The sequence below is a fragment of the Hypanus sabinus genome, chromosome 1 (assembly GCF_030144855.1).
Source record: "Hypanus sabinus isolate sHypSab1 chromosome 1, sHypSab1.hap1, whole genome shotgun sequence".
NCBI classification, from domain to species: Eukaryota; Metazoa; Chordata; class Chondrichthyes; order Myliobatiformes; family Dasyatidae; genus Hypanus; species Hypanus sabinus.
In genome coordinates, this window is record NC_082706.1 from 200,725,234 (window position 1) to 200,746,840 (window position 21,607).

The following is a 21,607-nucleotide window of genomic DNA, read 5'->3' on the forward strand; positions in this document are numbered from 1 at the left end:
CACACTGAAATCAGTGTGAGTTCATCAGTCCGATGGCCTGGTGGAAGAAGCTGTCCTGGAGCTTGTTGGTCCTGACTTTTATGCTGCGGTACCATTTCCCAGATAGCCTGGCCATCAAGCCTGCAAAGACTGGTAATCTCATCTCTGAACATACAGCTAAAAGAAGGGATGTTTTATGGCACAAATACACTCGGGGCCCACTTTATTAGGTACAGCTGATCATTAATGCAAATACTAATCAGCCAATCCTGTGACAGCATCCTACCAGGAGTGTCTGTATATAAGGTGACTGACAGGAAATGATAAAGCAGTGGTGGTTGGGGGTGTGGAGGGTTGGGTTATTGGGTGGAGGTGTTCATCAGCCTTATTGCTTGGGGGTAGTAACTGTTTTTGAGTCTGGTGGTCCTGGCGTGGATGCTCCATAGCCTCCTCCCTATTGGGAGTGGGACAAACTGTCTAGAAACAGGGTGAGTAGAATCCTTCTTGATGTTACTCTTGTCTGGCACCTTTCTGTATATATGTCCTTACTGATGCCAGTGATATATTTGGCAGATTTTGACTACCTGTTGTCGACCCTCCTGGTCTGCTGTGGTGAAGTTTCTGTGCCAAGCCATGATACAGCTTGGTAGGGCGCTCCCTACTGTGCATCTGTAGAATGATGTGAGTATGGATGTACGAAGTCCAGTTCTCTTCAGCCTCCTCAGAAAGCAGAGGTGCTGGTGAGTTTCCTTGGCTGTGTGGGATGTTTTCTGAGACCATGAGAGGCTGTGTGAGGTGTGCACATCCTGGTGTCTGAATCTACTTGGTTTCTTCTCTGTGCTGCTGATGTAAGGGGGGGGGGGGCAGGGGTTGGCGGAGGTGGTGTGAGTGGTGCGAGTTCTCCTGGTTGATTACCATCTTGTTCACATTAAGGAAGAGGTTAATTGCCTGGCATCAGGCCTCAAACTCTCCCACTTCCTCTCTGTAGGCTGCTTTGTCTTTGCTGGTGATGAGCCGCATCACTGCGTGTCATCGCTGAACTGTACAATGTGATTACTCAGGTATTTGGCTGTGCAGTCATGCTGACGATGAGGAGAGTTGGGAGCGATTGTGCATCCTGAGTATTTGAGATCTAATGTAAAAAATTTTGTCTATTGCAAGGAAACACAAACTCACTGTCTGAATTACTCTATTTTACTTGAAATTACTATTAAGATATCTAAAAGGAAATATTAAAATATTTTGTATTTTGGAAAATGCACAATATTAAATTCCAGCCACTCATTCAACATGAAAAGAACTACTGATGCTTATTATAAATACTACAACCATTACATCTTTATTATGAACATCACATTTTTATACATGCATAAATACAGTACATCTCTCTTCTCTCCTTCAGTCTACTTTCAGATATTAACTTCTGGAGCTGCACTGTTCTCTAGTTCACTCTAGTTTGCGTACACACTGTGGCCACTTTATTAGCTACACCGGCACACCTGCTCATTAATGCAAATGTCTGGTCAGCCAATCGTACAGCAGCAACTCAATACATAAAAGCATGCAGACATGGTCAAGAGATTCAGTTGCTGTTCCGACCAAACATCAGAATGGGAAAGGAATGTGACCTAAGTGACATGATTGTTAGTGCCAGACTGGGTCGTTTGAGTATCTCAGGAACTGCTGATTTCCCAGGATTTTCACACACAACTCTCTACAGTTTACAGAGAATGGTGTTAATGAGAGAGGTCAGAGGTGAATGGCCAGTCTGGGTCAAGCTGACAAGAAGGTGACAGTAACTCAATTAACCATGTGTTACAACAGTGGTGTGCAGAAGAGCATCTCTGAATGCACAACATGTCAATCCTTGAAGTGGATGGGCTACGACAGCAGAAGACCACACTGGGTTCCACTCCTCTACTTAATAATGTGACCATTGAGTGTATTTCAAGTGATTGGATGGAATAAATTGCAGCACATTATTTTAAACCTCTTTGTAGAAATATGATATTTACCAGAGCAATACAATTCTTAACTGGATTGAACAGTTTTCCAGTTTAATAGGAAAAGACAAGTGCTTCATAATATTAACAATTGGCATTAGCAAAACTTTATTTTTCTTTAAAAACAGTCTGTAGCATAATGGTGTAATAGTGCCCAAAAAGACATTAACACAGTTTGTCTTTCTGGAAACAAAATGCATATTTTCATTCAATGTGATTTAATCTTTCAACACTGTCGACAATATCTGTCCTAACATGCACTGTAATGAAAATCTTAAACTACTAATGGACCAGGAATTACTGCTACCAATTTTTGAGTGGTAACCGTGTTCATGTTGATGACCATTACAAAGTACTCAAGCAAAGTGTTTCTCTATGAGATTACTGCTTGGTAACTATTTCTATGCATTTGTTCTTCTCTCTCATGGCTATTTAACAATTCTGTTAGAGAGTAGTGAAAACAAGCAGTAGAAAACTTAGAAAACCAAGATAGAAAAAAATACTTTCATTCATTCAGCATACTGAAACTTTTTAAATTAAAAAACTTTTAAAAAATGATTCTACAAACAGAAACCACAATTTTTGTAGAATCTTTTTCGACAAGTGCAAATGCATAAAAATATTTTCAAGCCTACTGAGTGTTCAGAGAAGTGGTCTGATAAACAGTTCAAGTCCCAAATATGTTAAACAGCACCAGAAATATAGAGTTAGCCAAACACTGAGGTCACTTGGATTTACTTAAAATAAAGGAGAAAATAAAAAGAAATAAACCACTAGAGATGGAGGTAACAGGAAATGGAAGAAGCAGAGATGATGACTAAGGACCAGATGATAAGAGTTGGAAGAAATCCAGCAGAGACCATTATAGCACAGTTCAGGGCTTTGGTCCACAACTTGTGCCAACTCTAAAATCAATCTAACCCTTCCCTTCCACATTAACAATCCATTTTTTGATCATTCCTGTGCTTAAGAGTTTCTGAAATGTCCCTCTACCATCACCCAAGGCAACGTGTTCCACGCACCCACCGCTCTCTGTGTAGAAAACCAACCTCGGACATCCCTCCCACCCACTACTCTTTGTTCCAATCACCTTAACATTAAGCAGCCTTGCATTTGCCATTCCACCATGGGAAAATGTCTCTGCCTGTCCACTCAATCTATGCCTCTTATCATCTTGTACACTTCCATCAAAGTCACCTCTTACTCTACTTCACTTCAAAGAGAATAGCCCGAGCTTGCTTGACATATTCTCATAAGACATTTCCTACAATCTTAGTAAATCTCCTCGGTACCTCCTCTGAAGCTTCCATATCCTTCCTATAATGAGGTGACCAGAATTGAACACAACGTTTTATAGAGCTGCAACATTACCTCCTGGCATTTGAACTCAAAAGTCCTACCAATGTGGCCAACACACCATACACCTTCTTAGTAACCCTTTCAACACGTGCAGCAACTTCGAGGACCTGGACCCCAACATCCCTTTGTTTTTCCACACTGCTAAGAACCCTTCAAAATCGACTCTGAATTTAATCACCAATTTTCATCTTTTCAATCAAAGTTAGCAGATTTCAACTAAGATTTCATAAACGTGGTATTATAGAATTTTATTGGGCATTCCATCTCAAAACAATGTCAATTAAATTTACGGAGTTTCTTCTTTTACTTTCATTTGCGATGGGGAGGGTAATGAACATTCAAACATCTAGCAAACGTTTAATGAAATGATATTCAGCACCTTGGCCATTATTGTGTAAAACAAGCTTGTTCCTGTTCCTTCAAATTCACTTTGTTGAATCTAATTCATCCCTTGAGTTAAAGAGAACCCATTGTCAAAAGTTATGACTCATGTTAACTTATGGTAAGAGAAAACACACCATCAGTACATATTATTGACAATGATCAGAGCTGACTGATTTTCCTGCTTATCTTCCAGACTCAAGCCTGCAAAGACTGGCAATCTCATCTCTGAACAGACGGCTAAAAGAAGGGATGTTTCATGGCACAAATATACTTGGGGACCACTTTATTGGGTACGGCTGATCATTAATGCAAATACTAATCAGCCAATCCTGTGGCAGCAACTCAATGCATAAAAGCATGCACACCTTGTTAATGAGAGAGGTCAGAGGAGAATGGCCTGGCAGGAAGGTAACACAACTCCGATAACCATGTATTACAATGTTGGTGTGCAGAAGAGCATCACTGAATGCACAAGACGTCAGACCTTGAAGTTGATGGGCTACAGCGGCAGAAGACCACAAAGAACCAACCTAATAAAGTGGCCACTGAGTGTACGTATTTTGATTATAATTTACTTTGAAGTTTGATTATAGATGTCATTGTTGTACAATGTGTAACTATCCCAAAAATAAAATGGCTCTGTATCTGACGAATTTCAAAGAGTTACCCTTCCCCTCTTTCAGCAATACTGCACGAAACAAAGGAGCAGGAAGGCATTTACACTTTCACTGGTTATTTAGTTCGATAATTCCTTCTTTCTTCTTAATTTGTCTCTTTCAAGTATGAGCTAGCAGTTTTCATTTCAAAGTCAAGTCAGAGGAGATGGAATTTAGTAGTGCTATTTGTCCATTTGGATGCACTCTCTGAATATAAGACCATATAAAATTTAGGAGCAGAATTGGGCCATTTGGCCCATCAACTCTGCTCCACCTTTTCATCATGGCTGATCCATTTTTTCTCTCAGCCACAATCTCCCCGTATCCTTTAATGACCTGTCTAATCAATAATCTATCAACCTCTGCCTTAAATATACTTAAATACCTGGTTTCTACAGCTGCCTGTGGCGACCAATTCCACAGATTCATCACTAAAGAAATGCCTTCTCATCTTATATTATCTTAATATATCTCAATTATATTCTAAATGGACATGAGGCTGTGTGCTCTGGTCAATATAATAGGGTATAATTGCTCTGCATTGCATATTTGTATAGACAACAAATAGGATTGTAGGAACAAAATTGATTCACTTCCCTCGGGTGAAGACCCGGGCAACAAAAATTTATCAGCCTCAGATTTAAAATTATCGATTAACTTACCAACAAATCGACATGTGAGGAAGAGTTTCAAATGTGTACCATGCAAAAGTTCTTCCCAGTTTCACTCAGGAAAGACCAAACTCTTTATTTAATAGTATTTTCTTCATGAACAATAGATGCTGCTTAAGGTGTGTTGCTCAGTACTCCCGGTGCTTTGCATAATTGTGATGAACTTATCCCTTTATAATCTTTGATTTTGGACATAAAGGGCTAATATTCCATTTGAAATTATCCATGACACTTCAATTACATTATCCAGATGCCACAGTTTGTTCAACTTGCAAATAATCTTTGCAAGTTAGTGCCCCATTATCACTAGGTACTATCTTACTCACCTTTTTATCATTAGAGTCTTTAACACTACAGGTCAGAAGCGGGCCTTTAGGCCCATATAATCTATGCTGAACCTTGACCTGCACCTGGACCACACTTCTCCCATCCTTGCACCAATCCAAATTCTCTTAAATATTGAAATCAACCTATATCCACCACTTGTGCTGACAGTTCACTCCACACTCTCACCACCCTGCGTGAAGAACCCTCATGTTCCCCTTAAACATTTCACGTTTCACCCTTAATTCATAATCTATAGTTATAGTCTCACCCAACCTCAGCAGAAAAAAAGCCTTCTTGCCTTTACCCTATCTATACCCCTCATAATTTTGTATACCTCTACCAAATCTCCCCTCAATCTTCTATGTTCTGGGGAATAAAGTCCTAACCTATTCGACCATTAGGTTGAATTATCCTCCGATCTTGGCAATTTACTTGCAAATATTTTGACACTATATGAGCAGACACCCTCAGTGCACTGTTAATTGTGTCAATTATGACCAATATGCTGATAGATAAGTATATAAAGGCCAAGCATTCCCATGACACATCACAATTAACAGAGCACTGATGCTGTCTCTTCGCATGGTGACAAAACGTTTGCAAGTAAGTTGCCAAGATTGGAGAACAACTCAACCCAACCATCAGCCACCTGAGCTGCACACCTTCTGAATTATTTGCTATTCAACCTTTCCCTATAACTCAGGTCCTCAAATGCCAGAAACGTCCTTGTAAATTTTCTCTGCGCTCTTTCAATCTTATTGATATCTTTCCTATAAGTAAGTGACCAGAACTGCATACAATACTCCAAATTGGGCCCCACTGACATCTTATACAACTTCAACAGAACATCCCAACTTCTGTACTCAGTACTTTTATTTATGAAGGCCAATGTGCCTAAAAGCTTATTCTACAACTCTATCTACCTGTGATGCCACATTCAAGAGCTTGGTAGATTTGGACATGAGTCTTCTGATCTTTCATCCAATTCAGATAAGTACAGTTTTTAATTATAGCCTATACATTGAAACTCATGGGTGGGTTATACTTTGTCAATTTTTGAGCCTACTTCATTCTCACCTCTTTCTCCTGTGCTTTTCCCAATTTCCTAGCCAGTTCAGTGCTCATCCATATCTTTTTGTATGCAAGTTACCACATGCAGATTATATTAAATTAAAAACAAAAGAAAAACCATTGCGTAATATCCACTAAAAATACTTGAATCAAACAGGTGGCTATTTGCAAGCTGACTTCATAGGAATAATGCATTCTTCAATTCATAGTCATAGAAAAGTACAACAAAGAAACAGGGCCTTTGGCCCATCTAGTCCGTGCTAAACCATTTAAACTCAGAAAATAAGCAAATCCAAAATGCTAGACATTTCATTTAGACTATGAAGTAAATTATAAAATCACATCTTTCCACTCAGTGGCCACTGTATTAGGTACACCTATACACCAGCTCGTTAATGCAAATATCTAATCAGCCAATCGTCTAGCAGCAACTCAGAGCATAAAAACATGCAGGCAGGGTCAAGAGGGTCAATTGTGGTTCACCCCAAACGTCGGAATGGGGAAGAAATGTGACTTTGTCTGTGGAATGATTTTTGGTACCAGATGGGTGGCTTGAGTATTTCAGAAACTTGCTGATCTCCTGGGATTTCCATTCACAACAGTCCCTACTGCTTACAGAGAATGGCGCAAACAACAAAAAGCATCCAGCGAGGAGCAGTTCTGTGGGCAAAAAAGCATTGTTAATGAGAGAGATCAGAGGAGAATGGCCAGAACGGTTCAAGCTGACGGGAAGGTGACAGTAACTCAAATAACCACACGTTACAACAGTGGTGTGCAGAAGAGCATCTCTGAATGCACAACATGTCAATCTTTGAAGTGGACGGGCTACAGCAGCAGAAGACCACACGGAGTTCCACTCCCGTACCTAATGAAGTGGCCACTGAGTGTATATTGGATTACAACATCACATCATTAATTGGGTGATTTACAGTTTGTTTAAAAAAGGAATACATTATACAGTTCAGCTTATTGTAGTAAGACTATACTCTGAACAGTCGTTAATTACGAAAACTTGCTATTTATTTACTTAGCAATACTGTGCAGAGCAGGCCCTGCGACACTTCATGCCACATCACCCCAGCAACCCCCCGACAACCCTAATTTAGCCCTAACCTAAACAAGGGACAACTTACAATGACAAGTTAACTTTGCCAGTATGTGTTTGGACTGTGAGAGAAAACCCATGCATTCCATGGGGAGACTCCTTACAGCCTGGAGCCAGAATTGAACTCCAAACTCAGAAACACCCTAAGCTGTAATAGCATTTCGCTAACCACTACGCCACCATAGTGTCCCAATTATTTATGATTTGCCCGCTGTACATTCTGTGGATGGCACATAATAGTAGACCAACACTTTTCTCATTATGTAGAATTGACAAAGTGTCGGACCAAGTTAAATAAATTAAAACTTGCTGTTTTTGCTGTGCAATTTTCCTTTAAATAAATGTCAGTTTCAATCCAATTCTGTTTATACTCCCGGATGTTATGTCTAATTGAGATGGAGGATTTCTCTTAAGTGCATAATGACGAGGGGAAACACTGGTGATAAATGACTAATTTGTTTTAACAGAATGAACGTTAGGAAAGATTTTACATCCTACAATTTAAGTTGGATTTGGTCAGAAACCCTGACTGTGGTGGATGATTCTATTGTATTTCTTCATTGTACTGTGAATGCCTGTAAGAAAATGAATCTCAGGGTAGGGCAGTATATGGTGATAATAAATTTACTTTGAACTTGAACTTTGATCTCTGAACTCAGATATTATTTTCAATTTAACACTCTATTAAATGCAAAGGGGATAACAACTGTACTTACCCCTTACTCCTACTGGTTGGTATCTCTTTGCAAGCAATCATTATTTAATTATATTATTCCTAAAATTATTATATTATTTCTAAAATTCTAAAATTTACCTGGAGCTCTGCCACAGAAAAATACCATCTATCATCAAGGACCCCCACCATTCAGGCCATGCTCTCTTCTCACTACCACCATCAGGCAGGAGATACAGAAGCTGCAGGTCCCACACTATCTGGTTCAGGAAGAGTTATTACTCTTCAACAGGCTCCTGAACCGGCGTGGATAATTTCACTCACCTCAACTCTGAATTGGTTCTACCACCTACAGACTCACTTTCAAGGACTCTTAGAACTCACGTTCTCAATATGATTTACTATTTGCACGTTTTGTCTTCTTTTGCACATTGGTCAGTCTTTGTTATGTATCGCTTTTCATAAATTCTACAGTATTTTTATTTTTTTGTAAATGCCTGCAAGAAAATGAATCTCAAGGTAGTATATTACAACATACTACCATAATAAATAATAATTTTACTTTGACCATAACTTTGATAAAACAAGTATCAACTTCTGACATCAAAAGGAAGAACTTACGGGTGCAAAGCATTATCTGAACCTCACGCAAACTGAACCTTTATTACGCAACAAGACCGGGATAATCAAAGCTTTTTAGTTAAGTGTCTAACTACTTCTTAAAAATAGTGACCATTAAATAATTGAAATTCTTAGAGAGTCTTTGAGTTTGGAAGAGTTGAATAATATACATGGTGACGTACATCTGGATCACAAATCCCTTCAGTTTGTAAAAGTTTCAGGAGAAATTGCTCAGTACAGTGATTTTCCAGTAGTTCACAGATACCACCCTGCAGCGCAGCAGAGAACGGAGAGCCAGAGGTTTTCTGTCTTTATATCATGACTGAGAAACAAGAGCTTCAAAATCCTGGAGTTACGGTGAACTTCCCAGAGAGGCTGTAGGAGGAAAAGGGAAATGTTGTCACATCCAAGCGCAGAATATGGCAGAACGCATTTGAACTCATGCTCTCAGTACTACTTACTTATTTGCACAATTTGTCTTCTTTTGCACATTGTCAGTTTTTTTGCTTTTTTCATAAATTCCATTGTATTTATTTTTCTGTGAATGTCTGCAGGAAACCGACTCTCAACAGAGTATACGGAGTCACAGATGACTACGGCACCGAAACAGGGTCTTTGGCTCATCTGGTTAGCACTGGACCATTAATCTGCATTGTCCCATCTACCTGCACCTTGCCCTGTTCACTCTTCATATCCATGCAGCTATCCAGATTTTTATTAAATATTGAAATCGACCCTGCATCTCCACTTCATTGCTCATATAAACACAAGAGACTTTGCTAATGCTGGAAATCCAGACGGGATCTATTCTCTGAAGGTAACTAGAGCAGAGAATTGAGCGAGTCATGCCGCAAGACTGTCGAATATTTCAGTCACACCGATCTGCAAACAGCCGAACTCAACAACACTCCCAAAGAGCAACACACACAAAATGCTGGAGGAACTCAGCAGGCCAGGCTGAGACCTTTCTTCAGGACTAGAATAAAAAGGGGAAGAAGCCAGAATAAGGTGGTGGAGGGAGGGGAAGGATTACAGACTGGCAGGGGCAGTCTCCAGCCCCTTGGCATGAACACTGAATTCTCCAACTTCCGGTAATTCCCTCCCTCTCACTTCCCCCATCCCACTTTCACTCTGCCTCCTCTTCCAGCTGCCTATCACCTCTCTCATGATTCTGCCTTCTTCTACTACCCATAGTGCTTTCCCCTTACATTCCTTCTTCACCTTTCCTGCCTATCCCCTCCCTACTTCCCCTCCCCCACCCCTTGATCTTTCCACTTACTGGTTTTTCACCTGGCACCCACCAGCCTTCTCCTTCCCACCCTCCCCCCACCTTCTGTCCCTGCCCCCTCCCTCTTCAGACCTGACGAAGGGTCTCGGCCCGAAATGTTGACTGTTTGTTTCCACGGATGCTGCCCGACCTGCTGAGTTCCTCCAGCGTGTTGTGCGTGTTGCTTTGACCCCTGCATCTGCAGTGTATTTTGTGTTTACAGACTGGCAGGTGATTGGTGAAACCAGGTGAGTTGGTGAAAATGTCACAATTTTTTTCTGACCATCTACAAGGAAGCCCTTGAATAAGGTAGACCCAACTTCAGAATCAAAATCAGGTTTATTATCACAGACACATAAGATCATAAGAGAAGGGAATAGAATTAGGCCGTTTGGCCCATATGTTGTGAAATTTGTTGTTTGGCAGCAGTGATACAGTGCAATACATAAAAATTACTATAAATTACAATATACAGTATATAAGAGAACAATTTGTGCAAAAAATGAGCAAAATAGTGAGGTAATGTTCATGGATTCTGGTAAGATGGTGGTGGGTTTGAATGCAGCGGCCTCTCGGTGGCTAACCAAAGGTGTATTTTTCTTTTTAAAGTGTGTTTTAAATCGTAAGTCTATACCGTACTCCAAGATCAACGGGCACAGCAGGTCTACCAGAGCAGCAATCTGTTCATTGTCTGGAGCCGCCGGCCGGGGTCTCGATGGAGCGGGCAGATGGGTCGGAGAAGGAGAAGCTGACGCATGGGGCAGGAGGAGGATAAGCCGGCAGTCAGCTCGGAGAAAGTGAAGCCTGTGGGCAGCTCAGAGGAGGAAGAAGCTGGCAGTCGGCAGGATGATGGTTTGGAGGAGCACCACAGCGGAGGTGGTGCACTAAAGGAGCATGTAGTCTGGCCTTGAGTGACTGTCTTGGATGCCCTCTCTTGCGATTACAAGACCCCGTTGGACATTGATAACGTGAGATGCCGCAGGCCTGTTTCCCTTGTTTTGGTGGTGAGACAGGTGACGAGGCAGCAGCTGGCCTCGGTTGGAGCGAGGACCAGGCCTCAAGGGGACTTGCCTGCAGCTGCGGTCCAGGTGAGACGACGCTGGAGGCAGTGCTTGGTGCTCCGTTGGAAGCTGGCCCTTCCTATCAGTGCTGCACTCCAGTGTTCGACTGGCAGAAGGGCTGGATGGATTGCCAGCAGCTGTACCATCAATTTACCAGTCGCTCATGGACTTGGACTATGCAACTGAACATCGATGTGTGTTTTTTTTTTCTTTCTCGCTGTTTTGAATGTATGTTATGTACCTGGGCCCTATGGAATGTTGTCTCATTCGACTGTATCTATGTATGGTCTGAATGATAATTAAACTTGGTTTGATTTGATTCATGGACTGTTCAGAAATCTGATGGCAGAGGGGAAGAAGCAGTTCCTAAAATGTTGAGGGTGCATCTTCAGGCTCCTGTGCCTCCTTCTTGATGGTAGTAATGGGAAGAGGACACGTCTGGTGTTGAGGGTCTGCCATGATCGCTTCATGAGGTATCGCTGTTTGAAGCTGTCCTTGATGCTGGGAAGGCTCAGGCCTGCAATGGAACTGGCTGAGTTTAAACCCTCCGCAAACTTTTTCTGATCTTGTGTGTTGGCCCCCCATACCAGACGGTGGTGCAACCAGTCACAATGCTCTCTCCGGTACATCCGTAGAAACTTGCGGGAGTCTTTGATAACGTACCACACCTCCGCAAGCCCCTAATGAAATACAGCTGCCGGCGTGCCTACTCTGTAATTCCATCAATATCTTGGGCCCAGGATAGATCTTCAGAGATCCTGAAACCCAGGAACTTGAAGCTGGGTGTCAACATCTCAATTATTTTGAGCATGTTATGGTTGGCATGGAGATGTCTCGATATCCATCATCGGAGGTCAGGAACACATGGACTCCAGAAGCACACGTGGCGAGCTGGAAGATGGGAGGATAAGACTGGTAGTTGCAGAACTGGAACTCAAGCTGATTTGGGAAGAGTTGATTGGGATAGACAAGCATTTCCCATCTGTGGCTGCAGGAACTGTGGGGTTACAACTGGAACTGACACCAAGTTCGGCAGTCACCAAAAGATGACCATGTGGGCTTAATGTGGGAAAGTATGTGGATAAAAATGGCATTAGGGGATACGGTGAGCGAGCAGGTAAGTGGACATGAGGCTAGGTTTAGATCAGCCATGTGATCTCCTGGACCAGTTTTCGATAGCCTGGATGGGTCGGAGAGGAATTTTCCAGATTTTTTCTCCTCAATTGGCAAATCGTTTTTTTTTCCCCGGGTGATCACATGGGTTTGGGCGGGATGAATAATAAAATAAAATGGGCGGCATGGTGCCCTGTTGGTTGGCACTGTTGCCTTGTGGGATTCGGTGAAAACTAGAGTTAAGATTGGATCAGCCATGATCTTGTTGAATGGCAGAGCAGGCTTGAGGGGCCGATTGGCCTACTCCTGCTCCTATCTCTTATGCTCTTATTGAAAGATTCATTCCACTCACGGGCAAAAGCAGAATTAGGAAATAATGAACAAGGATTCTCAGCAGCACAGGTGGTGGGGGGGGGGGGGAAGATCCTGAGCAAAACTCTTTGAGTAAACAAAGGAAATTGGTATAAATATGAAAATGGAGAATTCTTTTTGAAAAGGGGAGGAGTGGATTGGTAGTTGGCATATTATTGTGACATGCACTGAGGTACAGTGAAAAGCTTGTCTTGCTCACTGATCACTCAGATTAGATCATTCTCATTGATGGTTTAATGATGGGGATCTCACTGAAACCACTGAATAAGAGTGGAGCTGGAGAGGCTGTTTCCTATTGCACCAGAGGGCACAGCTTCAGATTAGAACTGAGATGAGGAATGAATTCTTTAGCCAGAGGGTGGTGAATCTATGGAATTCATTTCTACAGACGGCTGTGGAGGCCAAGTCACTGGGTAAATTTAAAGCAGAGGTTGATAAGACTGTTGATTAATCGGAGCATCACAGGTTATGGGGAGAAGGCGGGAGAATGGAGTAGAGAGGGATAATAATTCAGCCATGATCGAATGGCAGAGCATAAATACTGGGCAAATTGGATATTTCAGCTCCAATGTCATGATCTTATAACACTGCATATTGAAATAAAACAAAGTCAACCAATAACAATTCAGAATAAGGTGTAACAGCTGCAGATAAAGTGTAGTTCAGATAAACAATAAGGTGGACGATCATAATGAGATTGTGACTAACTTAAACTTCAAGAAGTCTGAGTTGAGGGAATGGTTTGGGAGGGGCTAGGATAACATTTTTGAAAATAACCCTCAAACACTTATCTCATGGCCCTTATTGTAACCTCTGGACTTAGTTGAGGTCAGGTTGATCTGCAGGTGACCCCTGAAGCCCAAGTCCATTTCCGCTGTCTTCTCTGAGGATGGTCTCCTCGTTACTTTGGAGAGGCTTGTGAGTTCCTGAGATCCTGAGAGCGATCCTGTCTGGAGTTTTGTCATCCGGTGGTTTGTTCCTGGTTGAGTCACCCACGGTGGTAAGGTCAGGGGGGGTGGGGGGGTTGGGGAAGAGAGCGACCCAATCAAGACCTCGACGATGGAACTGGTGGAAGATGATGACAAATCACAACCACAGTGAAGGTGGAGGAAAGCTGCAGCAGTGAAGAATCCCGAGTCATCTCATCTTGCACTCCATGCCACTGGACCCTGATCCTCTAAAATTTGTTGTCTTCAACATAAGGCAGTCCACATCCAACTTCCATGCAGAACATCAGGTTGAACCTGTGTAAAAGTAACTGACAGGAATGCCTTGACCACTTCTGTGAAGTGGAGAGTGAGGTTGGTGATACAATTAATACCAGTTACAGTAATATATTCATTCTACGGAGTTTCTTGTTTTGTGGATGCCTGTGAAGAGTAAGAATTTCAGGTTGTATACTGTATATAATCTCTGATATTAAAATGAACCTTTGAAATCTTACATCTGTTACTATTCATTGCAGACTGACCATTAGCAAAGTTATATTATTACGAATGTTTCTGATTGATTTCCCTATTACCATCAACTACCGGCAGAATTTCAGTGGATTATCAGATTTCTCCCACCTCTGCGAATTGCTCCTCTATCTTCAAGTTCCCCAGGCTCACCACTCAGAGTTTCTCTCTTCTGAATGCTAACCGATGGCCGCCTTGTTCTTGAAGTTTGTTGCACAATACCTGCTGGACGACCACAAAGAAATACGCTCAGTCACTGCGAACTTCACTTTTATAAATAGCTAAAACCGGTCGCATTTTTGGATGGTTTACAATCAAATATCATGTGAGTGGACATCAGCTGCGAGGTGGATGCAGTACACTGTTGGCAACCCAGATATGAGAGCGAGTCTGGACAAGTCTAAGGGCAGAGAGGATATTGCAAAGTGGTCTAGTCTAAGCATGGCATTTTATCTTGGGTTTTATCTCACGAGTTTACTTTCCAGAATCAGAATTAGGTTTATTATCACTGATCTACAGTCTATCAGTCTCCTGATAAAGGGTTTTGGCCCAAAACGTCGTCACTACCTCCTCCCATAGATGCTGTCTGGCCTGCTGAGTTCTGCCAGCATTTTGTGTTTTTATTTATTTCCAGCATCTGCAGATTCACTCGTGTTGCCTATCATGAAACTTGTTGTTTTATGGCAGCAGTACAGTGCAATATAAAGTTCAAAGTAAATTTTCGGTTAAAGAACATATATGTCACCATATACAATCCTGAGATTCATCTTGCTGCAGGCATACTCAAAAAATTCAATAACCATAATAGAATCAGTGAAGGACCGTACCTACGGGGCAGACAACCAGGGTGCCAAAGACAACAAATTGTGCAATTACAAGAAGTACTCATTGTTCATTCAGAAATCTGAAGACGGGAAGAAACTGTTCCTAAAATGTTGAGTGTGTGCCATCAGACTCCTGTACTTGCACTCTGATGGTTGTAATGAGAAGAGGGCATGTCCTGGGTGGTGGGGTCTTTAATGAGGGCTCTCATTTTGAAAATGTCCTGAATGGTGGGTAAGCTAGTGCCCATGATGAAGCTGGCTGGCTGACTTTACAACCCCTGTCATCCTTTTCCAACCCTATGCATTGGCCTCTTCATATCAGATGGCAATGAAGCCAGTTAATACCAAATCTCCTCAAACTCCTCATCTTGCATGCCTCCTTTGTAATTGCATCAATATGTTGGGGCATTCATGATGAATTCTTTAACGATGAAGTTTATAGTGATGAATTTGTGATTCTGAGATCAGTATTATGAATTCGGAAAACAAATCTGTACATTTACGTTTCTGTTATTACTTCTACACCTCCGATAAGCTCCCTGATTATTTTCGGGTTAAAAATGTTAAAAGTTTTATCCTTGAAAATTAGGGCAGACCTTTCAAAGCACATGGTCAAGTCAGGATCAAAGCAGTGAAACAACGTTCCCAAAGTCAGCACATCAATGGGGATACTCTGCAATAAATCTTTAACTTTACAGAAAGGATAGCACCTGCAAAAAGAAATCAATCTTTAACAGAGTTCAATACTAACAGAGACACGAGATTCTGCAGAATGCTGAAAATCTTGAACAACGCACACAATAGACAATAGACAGTAGGTGCAGGAGTAGGCCATTTGGCCCTTCTAGCCAGCACCACCATTCACTGTGATCATGGCTGATCTTACACAATCAGTACCCCATTCCTGCCCTCTCCCTATATCCCTTGACCCCCCCTATCTATAAGAGCTCTATCTAACTCTCTCTTGAATGCATCCAGAGATTTGGCCTCCACTGCCTTCTGGGGCAGAGCATTCCACATATCTACCACTCTCTGGGTGAAAAAGTTTTTCCGCATCTCTGTTCTAAATGGCCTACCCCTTATTCTTAAACTGTGGCCTCTAGTTTTGAACTCACCCATCAGCGGGAACATGCTTCCTGCCTCCAGCGTGTCCAATCCCTTAATAATCTTATATGTTTCAATCAGATCCCCTCTCATCCTTCTAAATTCCAGTGTATACAAGCTCAGTCGCTCCAATCTTTCAACATATGACAGTCCCGCCATTCCGGGAATTAACCTTGTGAACCTATGCTGCACTCCCTCAATAGCAAGAATGTCCTTCCTCAAATTTGGAGACCAAAACTGCACACAATTCTCCAGGTGGGGTCTCACCAGGGCCCTGTACAGCTGCAGAAGGACCTCTTTACTCCTATACTCAATTCCTCTTGTTATAAAGGCCAGCATGCCTTTCACACAAGATACTGGAGGAATTCAAATGGGAAATGAACAGTCGACGTTTTGGGCCAAGACCCATCATAGTCATAAAGCACTACAATACTACAGGAACAACACCTTCAGACAGTCTAGTTTGTCCTGAACTATTAATCTGCCTAGTCCTATTGACCTCCACCCAGACCATAGCCCTCCAATCAATAGACCATAGCCCATCAATGTGCCTATCCAAATTTCTCTTAAACGTTGAAATCTAACCCGCATCCAACACTTGCGCTGGCAGCTCATTCCACACTTTGACCACCCTCTGAGTGAAGAAGTTCCTCCCAGGTTCCCCCCTAATGCTTTGGTCTGCATCCGAGGGTTCTAAAAGAGGTGGCTCAGGAAATTGCGGATGCATTGGTAATCATTTTCCAATGTTCCTTAGATTCAGGATCAGTTCCTGAAGATTGGAGAGTGGCTCATGTTATCCCACTTTTCAAGAAGGGAGGGAAGGAGAAAACAGAGAACTATCGCCCTGTTAGCCTAACGTCAGTCGTGGGGAAAATGCTTGAGTCCATTATTAAGGACGAAATAGTGGCACATACTGATGGCAGTAATAGGATTAGGCCGAGCCAGCATGGATTTACCAAGGGCAAATCATGCTTGACTAGTCTGTTGGAGTTTTTTGAGGGTGTAACAAGGATGTTAGACGAGGGTAAGCCAGTGGATGTCATGTACCTAGATTTTCAGAAGGCATTCGATAAGGTGCCACATAGGAGATTGGTGAGTAAAATCAGAGCTCATGGCATTGGGGGCAGGGTTTCAACATGGATAGAAAACTGGTTGGCAGATAGAAAGCAAAGGGTAGCAGTGAATGGGTGTTTCTCGGACTGGCTGGAGGTGACTAGTGGGGTACCACAGGGCTCTGTATTGGGACCACAGCTCTTTACGATTTATGTCATCGATTTAGATGAGGGCATTGAAAACTATATCAGCAAGTTTGCTGACGATACTAAACTGGGTGGCAGTGTGACATGCGAAGAGGACGTTAGGAGAATACAGGGAGACTTGGATAGGCTGGGTGAGTGGGCAGATACTTGGCAGATGTCATTCAATGTGAATAAATGTGAAGTTATCCACTTTGGAAGCAGGAACAAGAGGGCAGAGTATTGTCTGAACGGTGTAGAGTTAGGTAAGGGAGAAATGCAAAGAGACCTAGGAGTCCTAGTTCACCAGTCAATGAAGGTGAATGAGCAAGTGCAACAGGCAGTGAAGAGGGCAAATGGAATGTTGGCCTTTGTTACAAGGGGAATTGAGTACAAGAGCAAGGATGTCCGTTTGCATTTGTACAGGGCCCTGGTGAGACCACACCTGGAATATTGTGTACAGTTTTGGTCTCCAGGTTTAAGGAAGGACATTCTGGCAATTGAGGAAGTGCAGCGTAGATTCACTAGGTTGATTCCTGGGATGGCAGGGCTGTCTTATGCAGAGAGATTGGAGAGATTGGGCTTGTACACGCTGGAATTGAGGAGATTGAGAGGGGATCTGATTGAAACGTTTAAGATAATTAAAGGATTTGATAGGATTGAGGCAGGAAATATGTTCCGGATGTTGGGAGAGTCCAGTACCAGAGGGCATGGATTGAGAATAAGAGGTCAGTTATTTAAAACAGAGTTGAGGAAGAGCTTCTTCTCCCAGAGAGTTGTGGAGGTGTGGAATGCACCGCGTCGGAAGATAGTGGAGGCCAATTCTCTGGATGCTTTCAAGAAGGAGCTAGATAGATATCTGATGGATAGGGGAATCAAGGGATATGGGGACAAGGCAGGGACTGGGTATTGATAGTGAATGATCAGCCATGATCTCAGAATGGCGGTGCAGACTCAAGGGGCCGAATGGTCTACTTCTGCACCTATTGACTATTGTAAACATTTCACCTTTCACCCTTAACCCATAACCTCTAGTTCTCATCTCACCCAAACTCAGTCGAAAAAGCCTGCTTATATTTACCCTATCTATACCCCTCACAATTCTATCAAATATCCTCTCATTCTTCTATGCTCTAGGGAATAAAGTCCCAACCTATTCAACCTTTCCATATAACTCAGATGGAGTTCTGAAGAAGGGTCTCTACCCGATATGTCGACTGTTCATTTCCCTCCATGGATGCCCCCTGAGTTGCTGAGTCCTCCAGCATTGTGTGAGTTGTTGAAATACTAGCAGGTCTTGGAGGACAACCAAGTCCAGCCCCTGACCTTCATATAGAGTCATAGAGCACAGAAACATGCCCTTCAGTTCATCTAGTCTATGCAAACCATTTAAACTACCTACTCCCATTGGCCTGCACCTTCCACACCCAAACCATCCATGTACTGTACCTAGCCAAACTTCTCTGAGAGCTTGAAATCCAGCTTGCATTGACCACTTGTGCTGGCAGCTCATTCCACATTCTCACGACCCTCTGAGTGAAGAAGTTTCCCTTCATGCTCCTCTTGAATTTTTCACCTTTCACCCTTAACCCATAACCTCTAGTTGTAGTCCCATCCGACCTCAGTGGATAAAGCCTGCTTGCATTTACCCTGTCTCTACCCCTCATAATTTTGTATATGTAGTGGAACCATTTTTACCAACAGGAGAAAGGGCAAATGTGGATTACTGTAACAGCCAGTTGCTTTGGGCAAATGAGCCTTGACAGCCATGGTGACATCCCATCAAAGAGAACGAAAACTCTGATCTCAAGCCTCCACTGCATTTCATCTGCACTCACTCATGGGGAAAGCTTTGGGAGTGAACCCCAGGAGAAATCCAGAGCTGGAGTCCCTAAGGCAGTCCTACATTGAGATCAATGCAGACTGGCAACTCCTGCGATGACGCTGGTGCCAAACTGTATTGGTCTATACTGTTCTTTTGGGTTCATCAGCTTTGAGGAGAGGGGGAGTTTGCTCTCCATATTATACTGTCCTGGTTTGTGTATCAATGACGTACACAGCTAGGACACAACATCCATGGTTGAACTTGACCAACAGAGGCCTCTCTAGCTCCACATCTTAGATAAACTTGTGCATATCCAAATCCTCACTGACTAAATAATTATTCAATTCAATAAGCAACATTGACTGATGTTTCAATGGTTTTAGTTGGGTGTTACTCCAAGCTCTAGAAAGCAGATTGTGACAAAGATTTTAAACCTCACATCGTGGTCGACATCCTGGCCGAAAATATTGACTCTCACTCCCCTCCACAGATGCTACCGAACTTACTGAGTTCTTCCACATTTTGTGTTCTTTGCTCTGGATTTCCAGCATTAGCAGAAACTCTTGTGTTTTAAATCTCATTAAGAAGGCTGTCTGCTGTAACTACAACCACAAGACCATAAGAGTTGGGAGCAGAATTAGGCCATTTGGGGTAAGAGTACCGAGGTATGAGTTATGTTAGGGTCTTGAAGTGAGATACAGTGGCCAGGAAGGCGGTACTGCAAAGCTCTGTGGCGAGCAAAGGACACGACAAGGCACAGAAGATGTCATAAGACCATTAAAAATATAGGAGTAGAATTAGGTAATTTGGCTCATCGAATGTTCTGCCATTTCAACATGGTTGATCCATTTTCACTCTCAGCCCCAATCTCCTGCCTTCTCCCCATACCCCTTCATGCCCTGACCAATCAAGAATCTGTCAACCTCTGCCTTAAAAATACCCAGTGACTTGGCTTCCACAGCTGCCTGTAGCAATTAATTCCACAGATTCACCACCCTTTGGCCAAAGAAATTTCTCTTTATCTCCATTCTAAAAGAACACCCCTCTATTCTGAGACTGTGTCCCCTGGTCTTAGACTCTCCCACCACAGGAAGCATCCTCTCTATTGATGCCTTTCAACAGTTTATGAATTTCTTCTGAATTCCAGTAAGTAGTGGCCTAGAGCCATCAAATGCTCCTCATACGACAAACTTTTCAACCCTCAGATTTTACACATTTTCTTTGTAATTATAATGTATAAATATAAATTAATACACTGGCTATATTTCATTAGGAGTTTGAGGACATTTGGTTTGTCACCTAAAACACTCGAAAACTTATACAGATGTATAGTGGAGAGCCTCTGACTGGCTACATCGCTGTCTGGTATGGGGGGTGGGGTTCTACTGCACAGGATCAAAAGAAGTTACAGAAAGTTGTAAAATTAATCTGCTCCATCTGGAGCAGTGCTTCAGAAAGCTGACGTTCATCATTAAGGACTCCATAACCCAGGACACGCCCTCTTCTCATCCTTACCATCAGGAAGGAGGTACAGAAGCCTGAAGACACACACTCAATGATTCAGGAACAACTTCTTCCCCTCTGCCATCCAATTTCTGAACAGATATTGAACCCTCATTCTTATTACTTTAATTTTTACTTTACCTATTTAATATACATATATACTCACTGTAATTGATTTACTTATTTATATTTCTTCTATATTATCATGTATTGCATTGTACTGCTGCTGCTAAGTTAACAAATTTTATGACATATGCCGATGATATTAAAACTGATTCTGATGTCATAAATAAGAAAACATAAAACAACAGCTCTCAAAAACTGATTTAAAAACAAAGGATTCTTTTTTGATTTTGCAAAGACAAAGAAAACTGCAGTGGCAAACAAACGGATGCAAGGATTTCGAAAGCTCTTCAGTTGAATTTCTAAACTCTGAAGTCTACTGTTGAGGAATGAATTTAAACAAGACATTATCAAGAGAAAAGATCAATCGATTAATCAGAGCAAACACTCCGGCTCAAGTGAACGTTGTTCAAGAATGTGAGGAATTTACAATGCCAGACAAGTGCAAAAAATACTTAGCTGGAATTTGAAAACTGAAGTATTTCTACTTTAGTAAACTGTGATTCAGGAGGGGAATCTAATGCTTTTTCAAATAGTTGTATATAAATACACATGAATATATTGTTAGAATTTTATCAGACACCTCCAGATATCAAGTTAGTAAAAAAATTCAGAGTAAGTTGATTAACAAAGTACATATATTTCATAGATACTACTTTGAGATTAAGTTTCTTGCATGTATTTACAAGAATGTGAATAAATACAATAGAACTTATGAAAAACTATAAATAACAGAGATTGACAAACAACTAATGTGAAAGAGAAGACAAATGGTAAAAAGAATTAATAAAAAAACACTGGGACCATGAGTCCTTGAAAGCGAGTCCACTGGTGACATTCGGTGATGTTTCGCGGGCAGCTCACAAAACTACAC

The 21,607-nt window shown here is 42.0% G+C and overlaps 1 protein-coding gene across 2 annotated transcripts in view; it reads right to left on the reverse strand.

Annotated features, from left to right (window-relative positions):
- Positions 1 to 1,229: 1,229 nt before the first annotated feature.
- samd12 (sterile alpha motif domain containing 12) overlaps positions 1,230 to 21,607 on the reverse strand; it is a 157,820-nt gene continuing 137,442 nt past the window's right edge. The window contains exons 5-6 of one of the 2 annotated variants that reach the window (XM_059984185.1): positions 14,231 to 14,344; positions 1,230 to 9,224 (exon numbers count right to left, since the gene is read on the reverse strand). In XM_059984185.1, coding sequence (XP_059840168.1) covers positions 9,202 to 9,224; positions 14,231 to 14,344 — 137 coding nt within the window. In that variant the 3' untranslated portion in view covers positions 1,230 to 9,201. The remainder of the gene's footprint in view (positions 9,225 to 14,230; positions 14,345 to 21,607) is intronic. The other variant, XM_059984195.1, reaches the window with a different exon arrangement.